This window comes from Lethenteron reissneri, unplaced genomic scaffold (assembly GCF_015708825.2).
Source record: "Lethenteron reissneri isolate LAM-NWPU_2019-01 unplaced genomic scaffold, ASM1570882v1 scaffold_1342, whole genome shotgun sequence".
Classification (NCBI taxonomy): domain Eukaryota; kingdom Metazoa; phylum Chordata; class Hyperoartia; order Petromyzontiformes; family Petromyzontidae; genus Lethenteron; species Lethenteron reissneri.
The window spans coordinates 2,709-15,143 of NW_026891050.1; the positions used below are offsets into that span (position 1 = coordinate 2,709).

General features: G+C 52.1%; 1 protein-coding gene across 1 annotated transcript; it reads right to left on the bottom strand.

Annotated features, from left to right (window-relative positions):
* Nucleotides 1-332: 332 nt before the first annotated feature.
* Nucleotides 333-2,263, bottom strand: LOC133362038 (potassium voltage-gated channel subfamily A member 1-like). The gene is given in 3 exon segments (XM_061581010.1): nt 333-590; nt 593-1,910; nt 2,144-2,263. Coding segments are annotated over 3 exon segments (1,536 nt in total). The 5' UTR covers nt 2,155-2,263; the 3' UTR covers nt 333-383.
* Nucleotides 2,264-12,435: the final 10,172 nt, after the last annotated feature.

The window sequence follows — 12,435 nt, forward strand, 5'->3', positions numbered from 1 at the left end:
GGACACCCAAAGGGTTGTTTGAATTTAACCGGCTTCCTATGGGGCTCCACTCTTCATTGAACATGACTTTATACAAGCTATTGCATTTTGTTATAAAGCCGACATTTAACTCATCCCAAATCTGCATTAAAACTTATCACCTCTCTCTAGCCATGAACCCGGCTTCATTGTGGCAGGAGTTGCACAGCTGTCAAAGTTTGCAGTCGCGTCTTTGCACGGTGCACTGCAAAATGGTGGGTGGGTGGCTTGGTTTTCACCGCGAACCTCCTTCCAAGACAACGCCACATTGACAGCTATGCAACACGGAGACACTTACGTTCGCAGACGTGAAGTTGACTTGAAAACATTTATTGACCACGCGACTCAAACGTCCATTCGACCATTCAAGCGTAGCGACAGGTAAGCGATGTCAGTGCACATTCATCGCGAACAAATACCTCGAGGCATTTCGTGACGACTTGCAAGGCGGAGCATCGGACGTCTCTGTCGATGCCGTTGTGTTTGTCGCGCTTGAGGTGCATCTTCACCTCGAAGTCAACGTCGCTGCTCAGATCGTCGCGCATCTCCACGTATGTGGAGATGCTCGTGGACGGCTTCCGCTATTTCTTCTCTCCTCCACCTGCTGCTGCTGCTGCAAGCGGCTTGAGAGACGCAGGCGGCTCGCGCGCTCCTCACCGCCCGTCTCGCGACGGTAAAAGTAGTTGAAGTTGGAGACAATGACGGGCACGGGGAGGGCGATGGTGAGCATGCCGGCGATGGCGCACAGCGAGCCCACCGCCTTGCCCCACGCCGTCACGGGACACATGTCGCCGTAACCCACCGTCGTCATGGTTACGATGGCCCACCAGAAGGTGTCGGGGATGCTTCGGAACTCCGAGTTTAGTTGGTCGGCCTCGGCAAAGTAGACGGCGCTGGAGAAGAGGATGACGCCGATGACGAGGAAAAATACGAGCAGGCCCAGCTCGCTCGCGCTCGCCTGCAAAGTCTGGCCCAGGATCTTCAAGCCCCTGGAGTGCCTGGACAGCTTGAGTATGCGGAACACTCGCACCAGCCGGGTCATCCGCAAAATCGCCAGTGACGTGGCCTGCTGGTCATGCCCTTGGGGCTTGGCCATCTCGATGCCAAGGGTGATGAAGTAGGGCAGGATGGCCACGATGTCAATGATGTTCATGATGTTTTTGAAAAATCCCAGTTTGTTGGGGCACGCAAAAAACCTCACCAGCAGTTCAAAGGAAAACCAAACGATGCAAATAGTTTCCACGATAAAAAATGGATCGGGGACAGAGCCGCGATGCGTGCCGTCGACCCGCGTCCCGTTCATGTCCTTTGCCGGGAGAAACTTCTGCTTATTCTCGTCCCTGAGTTCAGGCAGAGTCTCGAGGCAGAATATGATGATGGAAATGAGGATGACCAGCACGGACACGGTGGCAATTCCCCTGGCCGCGATGGAGCTCTCGGGGTATTCGAACAGCAGCCACACCCGCCGCTGGAACTCGTCCGATGGCAGTGGCTCCTCCTCCTCCACCTCCTCCTCTCCGACGAAGCCCTCGTCTTCCCAGAACTTGACCACGGCCTCGTTGCCGAGCTCGTAGAACTCGATCTCCTCGCCGAACACTTCGAGGGAGACGTCGACCGGGCGTCTCAGCCGCCCGCCGGACTGGTAGTAGTGGAGGATGGCGTCGAAACTCGGCCGGTTCCTGTCGAAGAAGTACTCGTTGCGCAGGGGGTCATGGTAGCGCGACCTCTTGCCGGGGTCGCCCAGGAGGGTGTCCGGGAACTGGCCGAGTGTCTTGAGCCGCGTCTCGAATCGCAGCCCCGACACGTTGACGACGACCCTCTCGCAGGACTCGTGCGTCAGCGGCTCTGTGCCGCCGTCAAGCAGCGCCGCCTCGTACATGGCGGTTGGAGAACTGCGCGGGGGTCAGAGGTCACAAACGGGTTTTGATTCCTTACCCGTACCCGTACCCGGCCGCACCCGTACCCTACCCGTACCCACCCTGGTACGGGTAGGGTACGGGTATCTGGTACCCGATTGCGACCTCTGGGATGAAGCCATGTTGCAGGCGCGGGTGGGTTGATTCTAGGAACTTGAATTGTGAGAAGAGACAAGACGTTGGGAAATGAGTGACAAACGGTGACTCACCAGTGACTCATGGCCTAACCCGTACCCGGCCGCACCAGAGTCGCAAACGGATACCCGGCTACCCGTACCCGGCCGGGTATGGGTAGTCGGGTATCGGGTAGGGTACGGGTATCGGGTACCCGGTTGCGACCTCTGGCGGGGGTCAGGATGGCAGGCGGCGGATTTCGACAACAAAAATGTCAACAGAAACAAAGCCACGTGGAATAAAAAAAATACGCAGAAAATCAGTGGGAGCGCAGAAATGAAATTGTATGTTGGTGGTACAGCAATGGATTCTTGATTCTATCTGTGCAGAGCTTTGAGTATCATGCTCAAGCACGCATCGGGCTCGCGAAGGAAAACACACGGCCTGGCGGTAGCGCGTTCACCAATTGTCGCAGAGGATCACAGTTCGAAGGCAGCAACCGCCCTGGTTAATACTGCGGTGCCTACTAACCGTACCGATACTCCGATTCGCACGGTTGGCTACGTACGGTGACAACGTTCAACACACGTCCATACAAGACTGTCACTATTTGCCGTCTGCTTCACAGCGGACGTTAGGAGTCCAGTGACTTCATTCGCAAGAGTCAAACTACCGCAACTGAAGGCGATGTTTTATTTCAGCAGGTAAGGCCCATTGAGCTGGCTCAAGGAAGCGGCTTCTCACTTGTAAATGTCCAGCAGGCAAATACCGGCTACGAACGTCGATTACAAAAAGTTGGGGGAGGAACAGGAGGACCCGGAGGGAGAAAATCCACGCAACCAGGTGAAGATAGACACGCAAAGTGGAGATGTGAAGCTTCCGTGGCTGCAAGGATTCATACTCTTTGGTTTTTTTGGTAAAGTCACGTGGGCAAAAAATAAAATAACGGAAATTCTTCTATAAATAGGAAATATATAATTATACTTTTATTTCTATTTTTATTTCTATAATTTTCATTATTAAAAATAATAATTAGTTATTTTATTTCTACTATTATTACTCAGTTGAGGCCTTGCTGGGTAAACAGCCATCGTAGGCTCAGCGTAGCATCCTTCTAACTAAGATTATTGCTGCGTGAGGCTTCACTGTACAATAGTATCAAGTGGCTCCCTCTACAGCAGTAGTGTCTACCGAGTAGTATCTACCAACTCTATGGTAGTAGCTACACAACAACAACAACATCGTGGTGGTGGTGGTGGTGCTGGTGCTGAGGGCGTTGAAGTTGCTGTTCAAGACTCACCCCTCTCAGCTGCTGTGTTGCTCTGTTGCCGTGGCAACCGCACTATCGGCGCGTCTGCGCATGCGCGGTCGCCGTGGCAACCGCGCATGCGCAGACGCGTGCTTTGACCACTCCGAGATCGGCGTAGTGGTAATATTAATAATGATCGATTATAAAGTATTAGTGATCGATTATAAAGTATCGATTTCATTCGTTTACATTTGATGGAGGGTTGGTGGGGGGGGGGTTAAACAAACAGCACTGACAGGCTCTTGCACAGCACTAACATATATTGGACATTGAAATATATTGTGAACAGAAACCTATTGATTGGGGGCAAACGGTTCATGCTAAGGGTCCGTCCATAAATGACGTCACGCACCTATGGGGAGGGGGGGGGGTCAGACATTTGTGACGATGCGTGACGAGGGGGGGAGTTGAGAAATGTGACGTCACATCAAAATGCGCAACTTTAAATAATAATATAATAATGTAATGATATTTGTTAATGTTTTATTTTCATTTTATTAATTTTATTATTTTATTACTTCCCTTCTACGTGACTTTACAGAAAGAACCAAGAAGATATAGACGACACGTTCTACTTCACTAAATAGACTTCGTAATAAATGTTTTCTCCTACAACATCAGAGTTCAGCGCCACATTAAATACGCACCACAATGACAACAATAGTCTACAGCCATTTGAAGCATTTTTATTTGGAGGGGGGGGGGGGTAGAACAGCCCAGGAGGGCACAAGGCAACTGGCGTGTTCAATGGGAAAACAAAGACAAAGATCCCCGTGTAGCCTTAACATACTGTAGGGGCAAGTGCTGTTAGCGAGCACCTACGAAGGCCGGCACGGCACACGAGGGGGGGGGGGGGGGGTGGCCAGCACCACGCCCGGCCGCCTTTGTCTCCCCAGTGGTCGATGTTTACAAACCGTGCCCGGTAAATTTCGATTTAAAGCTTCTGTCGGGGCCGCTGGTCCCCGAAGTCCCTCCCTGCTCCGTGCCTATGGCAGGGGCTCCGCCGTTCGTCGACCGCTCGCAGCTCTGCGAGCAGCTGCTGCCGTCGCTGGGCTCATCACCCGACGGCTCCCCTCCCTGGTCCGTCCCTCCGCGAGCTCGTGTGAGAGGCATAGCTCGCCGCACGCTCCCGTTCACCTGTACATGCTGCGTTGTCTCTCCACGGATCACGCGCTCTAAACGGGGGTCAGGGGTCGGAGGGCGAACGACGCTGCCCTCACCCTGCGCGAGTCCCTGTGGCGATAGAGCGGGGACCTGCGGACGCACCGACCCCTTCCCGCACACTACGAGCGCACACACCTGCACACACCTGCACACACCTGCACACTCCTGCACACACCTGCACACTCCTGCACACTCCTGCACACACCTGCACACACCTGCACACTCCTGCACACACCTGCACACACCTGCACACTCCTGCACACACCTGCACACTCCTGCACACTCCTGCACACACCTGCACACACCTGCACACTCCTGCACACACCTGCACACTCCTGCACACACCTGCACACTCCTGCACACTCCTGCACACACCTGCACACTCTTGCACACTCCTGCACACTCCTGCACACACCTGCACACACCTGCACACTCCTGCACACACCTGCACACTCCTGCACACACCTGCACACTCCTGCACACACCTGCACACTCCTGCACACTCCTGCACACTCCTGCACACACCTGCACACACCTGCACACTCCTGCACACACCTGCACACTCCTGCACACTCCTGCACACTCCTGCACACACCTGCACACTCTTGCACACTCCTGCACACACCTGCACACTCCTGCACACTCCTGCACACTCCTGCACACTCCTGCACACTCCTGCACACTCCTGCACACACCTGCACACACCTGCACACTCCTGCACACACCTGCACACTCCTGCACACACCTGCACACTCCTGCACACACCTGCACACACCTGCACACTCCTGCACACACCTGCACACTCCTGCACACACCTGCACACTCCTGCACACTCCTGCACACACCTGCACACACCTGCACACTCCTGCACACACCTGCACACTCCTGCACACACCTGCACACTCCTGCACACACCTGCACACACCTGCACACTCCTGCACACACCTGCACACACCTGCACACTCCTGCACACACCTGCACACTCCTGCACACACCTGCACACACCTGCACACACCTGCACACACGCGACACCCACTCGTGCGCCGCTCTACGCGACGCTCCCACTGCGACAATTTAGAGATACATGCTTAGCAAGTGACTCCACTCAACATCTGGATCTCCAGCAGCTAGCTGGCTTTACGTCCAATCTCCTGCAGTCATTCAAAGCACGTTTTGGAGAATTTCGTGCGCGCACTGGTCTTTTCAAGTTCATCACTCATCCACATGAGTGTGCAGTGGACAAAGTCGACCTGACATGCATCCCCGGGGTCTCTATCGGAGACTTTGAGCTGGAAGTTGCTGACCTGAAGGCATCAGACATGTGGATGAGTACGTTCAAGTCACTTAATCGAGAGTTGGAAAGTCTTGCGCGACAGCGAGCAGAGCTGGCGCGGGAACACAAGTGGACAGAAATGAAAAATCTTCAACCTGAAGACCAGCTGATTCTTACAACTTGGAACGAGCTTCCTGTGACGTACCACACAAAGCAGCGTGTGAGTATTGCCGTATTGACCATGTCTGGCTCTACATATGCATGTGAGCAGTCATTCTCGAATATGAGGAACATTAAGACCAACCTACGCTCACGTTTAACTGATGGAAGCCTCAACGCCTGCACGAAGCTCAACCTCACCACGTACGAACCAGACTACAAGGCCATCAGCAAAACCCTGCAGCACCAGAAGTCGCATTAAAAGTAAGACATATTTAATTTATTATACGTTAAAAATACTATATGGCTCTCAATGAAATATATTTAGAAATATTTGGCTTTTATGGCTCTCCCAGTCAAAAAGTTTCCCGACCCCTGATGTAGCGCCTCTAGAGGCTGCGGGATTTCACGAGAACAAGCAAAGCGTACGCCCATCGAAAATAACTAATCTACCGTCAACTTTCACAACTCCGCGCATGATGGTACTGTGAGCATACCTGTCAACCCATGATCAGTGCCTACATTATTATAGACCAATTTAGACCTTATTGGTCACCCTGTGCCATTATAGATCTCAACGTTTATCCTACAACGTCCCATCATCACAAGGGAGAAACACAAACAGACAAAACATTTTTTGTGCCCGTATTGAAGCGGCCGTGCGCCGTATTGACTTGCAAACTCAATTTCCCTGCACAAGAATACGGGTAAAGCGCATGGGTTCACAGGTATGATGTGAGTGGGAAAAATCGAAGCGTCGATACTCAGCCAGTCTCCAGGCTTTGTCTGGCTACCCCCCTCCCCCCTTTCCTCGAGGATTATTCAGCGGTCCACATGACCTCCGATTAGCACGGTTGACTACGTACGGTGCGAAAGAAGCTCGAAATGCATAAAATCACGTGCGGAGAAGATGCAGCTGGCAGCCAGGAGTGCGTGCCGTTCCTCACACCCAAGAGCAGTCCCATCACCACCCTCATCACCACCATCACCACCCTCATCACCACCACCACCATCACCATCATCACCACCACCCCTCACCATCACTATCACCACCACCATCAGCACCACCACCATCACCACCACCATCACCACCACTGTCACCACCATCACCACCACCACCATCACCACCACCATCACCACCATCACTACCACCATCACTACCATCATCACCACCATCACCATCACCACCATCATCACCACCCCTCACCATCACCATCACCACCACCATCACCACCACCACCATCACCACCACCACTGTCACCACCATCACCACCATCATCATCATCACCATCACCACCATCACCACCATTATTACCACCACCATCACTACCATCATCACCACCACCATCACCACCACCACCATCATCACCACCACCATCACTACCATCACCACCACAATCACCATCACCACCACCACCATCACCACCATCACCATCACCACCTCACCACTCACACTCACCACCTCACCACTCACACTCACCACTCACCACACATCACTCACCACTCATGTTGGCCGTGGCTGAGAATCGAACTCAGGTCGCCAAGTTCAATGTGCCATCGCTCAACCCAATGTCATAAGCATTTACTAAACTTTACCAGACAAGTTAAAGACTTCAAACTATGCTTTGTTTGGCCCTATAGCATATGTTACAAAGAGGATATTAAAAGGCATCCATGCAAACATTTTGGCACATTCATGCAATGTTCCAAACTGAAACTGCAGTTGTTTCACTGCGGTGTCATTGTCTGATCGTGTGTTGGGAGTCGTGGTACATGGGTCAGTGCATTGGGCTATGAACCCTCTGACCCCCCCAGTTGAATTCTCTGCTGCATCTCGCACTAGGGGCGAGTGACATCTGATCCGGTCCGGAGCCTCCCCTAGGGCGACTCAGTCTTAAATAACTGCCTGATGCGGTGGGGTAAACCCCCTTTTTTCTGGCAACAAAACTGACACCTTTTGCAAGGAATCATGCTTACATTAACCACAATACTTGCAGTCAAATGCAAACAAAAAACAAGACTCTGATAATTTATGCATTGTCCTTCAAACTGATTGGTCCACACCAGAGACAGCTTTCTTTAGAGCCTAGTCTCATACGGTGTTCGACCAGATGACGCCAAAAGGCGCACAGTTCCAAGACAATGCACCATCAGAGTAACGAGAGCTCGGGGTGAGCAGCTACATCATGGGACCTCCTTTGCCAGGACCAACATATACTCATCGGGTTTTTCCCCTTTTTTTCTACTAGTATATTTTGGTACTGGCATGATGTGTCAGCCTCACGAGGTGCTGCCTAAAATGCACAGTCCCAAAAGTCCACGGAGGTAATGCATCTGAGCGGAGATGATCTCCCGAGTACATTCCTGAGGTATGAAGGCGAAGATGTTCAAGCTGCCTTACAACTTCCACAGTTGGTCAGGTTCTTGAGGATTGGTAGGATGCCCTGGTGCCTCACCCTTTATAAAAGGAGCAATGCACCGATTGCTACAACTGTGTCAGTATTGGAGCGGTTGCAGATAGTGTACAGGAGACCATGTGGCAGTGTGCGTATGACCTATTCCAATTTGACAGCAGAGAGGTCCCACGCCAAGTCAGTCCGAACAATTTTCACTTTTCGTCAGCCGCATAATTCTGCGAAGAAGCTGCCTGGTCTGCCGTGCCACAAAAAAGAAGGCTCCAGTTCTTCTCGGCAACAACGATTTCCTCACTGTACACTTGTAAAACCTGGGAACCCTTACCAGGAACTCTTTGCTGGCTTGAAACATGCAGGATAGTCTGCCTATGATCCATCCTGGGTTTATCCTCACTGGTGAGCTCCTCTGGCAGTGGAGAATACATTTGGCTGGGTGATGTAGTGCGCATTCCCAGCCACCACTTGCCTTAGCAGCTTTTGTTTGGCTGGATAAAGGGAGCCGAATGAGCATGGCACAGCTTAGAGAAGAGATGAGTTGACGTGATACAGGATCTGAAATTGAATCAACTTTTAGATGATTGGTACCAGTGGTGTCAAGATTGGCCTTCGTGGAGGAGGTACATGAAAGCCTTCACTGGGCAGCAGGAGGCAGCCGCCCTCTGATAACAACAGCGAGTGGAAGAGCGACGCTCACAACAATGGGCAGAGCCCCGGGCGGCTAAAACACAGAAAGATAGCAAGGCCGGTAAAATGTTATCCTGCTTTCGACACTTCACGTGGCTTAAAAGTGAACCTAGCCTGGCACAAGTGCAGTGGTGACATCACCGCGACTCACTGGCAAATGTAAGTTGTTGTGTATGTATGTTTTTGGTGTGCGTGAGCACATGTGTATGTATGTGTGGGGAGCGGTGGTAACGATTATCTGAACCGGTTCTGGGCATCCCCTAGGTCGACTCAGCCTCAAATGAGTACCTGGTGCGGTGTGTAAACATCGCCACTGGGGAGACAAAGGCGGTCGGGCGTGGTGCTGGCCACCCACCCCCTCGTGTACCGTACCGGCCTTCATAGGTGCTCGCTAACAGCACTTGCCCCAACAGTCACAGGCTACACTGTGTATCTTTGTATGTATCTGTGTGTCAATTGTTTCTGTGTCCATGTGTGTGTGGAGCGGTATTTTAGTGGTGAGCGCTGTAATATTTCCCGACCACGGCTCACATCAGTGGCGAGTGATATCAGCATTGGTCCTGGACCTCGTCTAGGTTGACTCAGCCTTTAAACGAGTCCCCAGTGCGGTGTATAAATACCGCCAACTACTGGGGGGACAACAGCAGCTGAGCCACGCCAGTCTGCAGAGGTGTGATTGCTCGTGGTTCTGCGTGTGTCGTTGTCTGTCGTGGTTCGCGACCTGCGCTACAAACCCGGCGAACTCGAGTCTGCTTCCGGTGACGATTGTTTGAACCGGTTCTGAGTCTCCCCTAGGTCGACTCAACCTTAAACGAGTACCTGGTGTGGTGTGTAACCACCACTCGGTGTGCAGTGCCGGCCTTCGTAGGTGCTTGCTAACGGAACGTGCCACGACAGCCTGTTAAGGCTACACGGGGGATCTTTGTGTCGATTTGTGCGTGCGTGTGTATGGGCGTGCGTGTGTGCGTGTGTGCACGTATGTGTATGCGTGTCAAGATCGGCCTCTGTGGAGGAGGCTCGTGAAGGACGCTACTGGGCAGTTGGAGGCAGTCGCCTTCCAACAACAACGGAGGGCGGAGGAGCGACGCTCACAACAATGAGCGGAGCGCCGGGTGGCTAAAGCACAGCAAGTTGGCACAGTAGGGGGCACAGGTGGTGCATCAGCCAGTCATCTCGGTCATCTCGGTCAGTCGACCCGTGGCACCTGCTGGGTCTGCCCCGTGACCTCCTGCCAGCGGGCGCTTGACACTTCACGTGGCAGCCTCAAGGTGCACATGGCCTGGCACAAGCGTCGTGGTGACTTCACCGCCACTTAGTGGCGAATGGCGGTTGTTGTTGTTGTGTGTGTTGATGTTTGTAATTGCAAGTGCACATTAGGCACAGGCCTGAACGGGAGTTTCTTGCTTGAGGGTCACGTGACAGCCCGTCCAGCCGTCAGGTCACGTGACTTATCGACCCTCGGAAGCTTCCCCATCTGCCCGTCTGTCTGCCCCGTGGCCCATCTCCCTCCCTCTCCCTCCTCATCTCTCTCGCTCTCACGCGGACAGCTGGGGAACCACCACCCACCACCACCACGCACAGCACACACACGACCACTGCTTTCTTATTAAGATAATCTGTTCATCTGCTCTCATGAGAATGAGCTCTTTTTTAAATCATTTATATTAAGTTCACTTGCTTGCTTGCTTGCTTACGACCGTGCAACTCTTTCGGTCGTTTTTTAACCCACTTCCCGTGATCCAATCGAGCTGACATTTTCCACACAGACTCGTTGTGCGTGACAATTTTCGTGAAAATTTTTTTCCAAAATTTTACAGTTTAGGAATTATTACAAAAAATATTTAATTACCAATTGCTTAATGCTGGCAGACAATAATCTGACCCATAGGTGGCAGCCATCTCAAGCCAGAGGACGAGAGGACTCTAGCCGCCACGCATATAAAGGATTTAGAGTGAAAAACTTTGTTTTTACGGGTTAATTTTGTTCTGTCTTCTTATTAAGATAATCTGTTCATCTGCTCTCATGAGAATGAGCTCTTTTGTTCTGTCTTCTTCCGTCTCTTGTTCTACGTCTTTTTTCCTTCCTCCCCTGCACGGTCTCTCTAGCTCTGTAACTCTTTTCTTCTTCACCCCGATGCTTTCGCTCTTTCTCGCTGCGTAAGCTTTCATATGTGTGGCCCTCTCTCGACACCTCGATATTAATAAGTATAACCCGTAAAAACAAAGTTTTTCACTCTAAATGCTTTATATGCGTGGCGGCTAGAGTCCTCTCGTCCTCTGGCTTGAGATGTCTGCCACCTATGGGTCAGCTGATTGTCTGCCAGTATTAAGCAATTGGTAATTAAATATTTAATTTGTTTACCCTAAACAGTGTAAAATTTTGGAAAAAAATTTTCACAAAAATTAATTGTCTCGCACAACGAGTCTGTGTGCAAAATGTCAGCTCGATTGGATCACGGGAAGTGGGTTAAAAAACGACCGAAAGGTTTGCACGGTCGTAAGCAAGCAAGCAAGCACGCAAGCAAACAAGTGAACTTAATATAAAGGATTTAAAAACACCGCTTTAGCTCCACGTGTACGCGTGCGGCATGTTTGAACACACACACACAGGCGCATTCACGCATCCATCAGTAAATGTCTATTTACATGTATTCACAAACATGTTGCGTAGACGTTGTTTATTTGAACGTGCAATATTTTTGTGTGCCTCTTGAAAGCAACTCTGCCCATTGATGCTATATGACAAAAACGTGACACACACGTATGATTGCAACTGTATGTACGTAACTAACGGAAGTAAAGTCCCACCACTGCAACATTACCCCGGTTCTTCGGCTCTTTCGACTACTTTGCAAAAGAGACCGGCGCCGGCCAGAACACAGCCAGCGACATCCTGTCAACGTCCGTACGCTGCGCCTGATCGTGCCAAGGGACAGCCAAAGTTGGACAAGTGAAAGCATCAAGGAGGCCAAAAAATAAAATAAAGTCGCATCAACAGTTGGCGAGCGAGCGCTCCCCCCGCCGTGTTGCTGCGACATCGACGTCTCAGCAAGAGAGACGCGAGTGGTGAGGGGGGGTGGGGGGTGTGGGTGGAGACAGGGAGGGGGGCGAGCGAGGGGGGACCCCCCCCCAGGCCGTGGGGAAGCAGCCCAGCTGGGCGAGATGGCGGCATGCGCTCGTTCCGCTCGAGCGAGTGCTTAAACACCCCCCCCCATCATCTCTGCTCCCTCTCTCTGGCTGTCTGTCGCGCCAAGCCGTGCAAGCGCACGTCACGCGACCGACCGCGATTGCCTCGCTAAGCCGCTCGCGTCGTTTGCTTTCACCGTCCTCCAGCCAAGCCGGTCGCCTGGCCCACGTGGCCACGGCTGTCTAGTTCACTTCGGC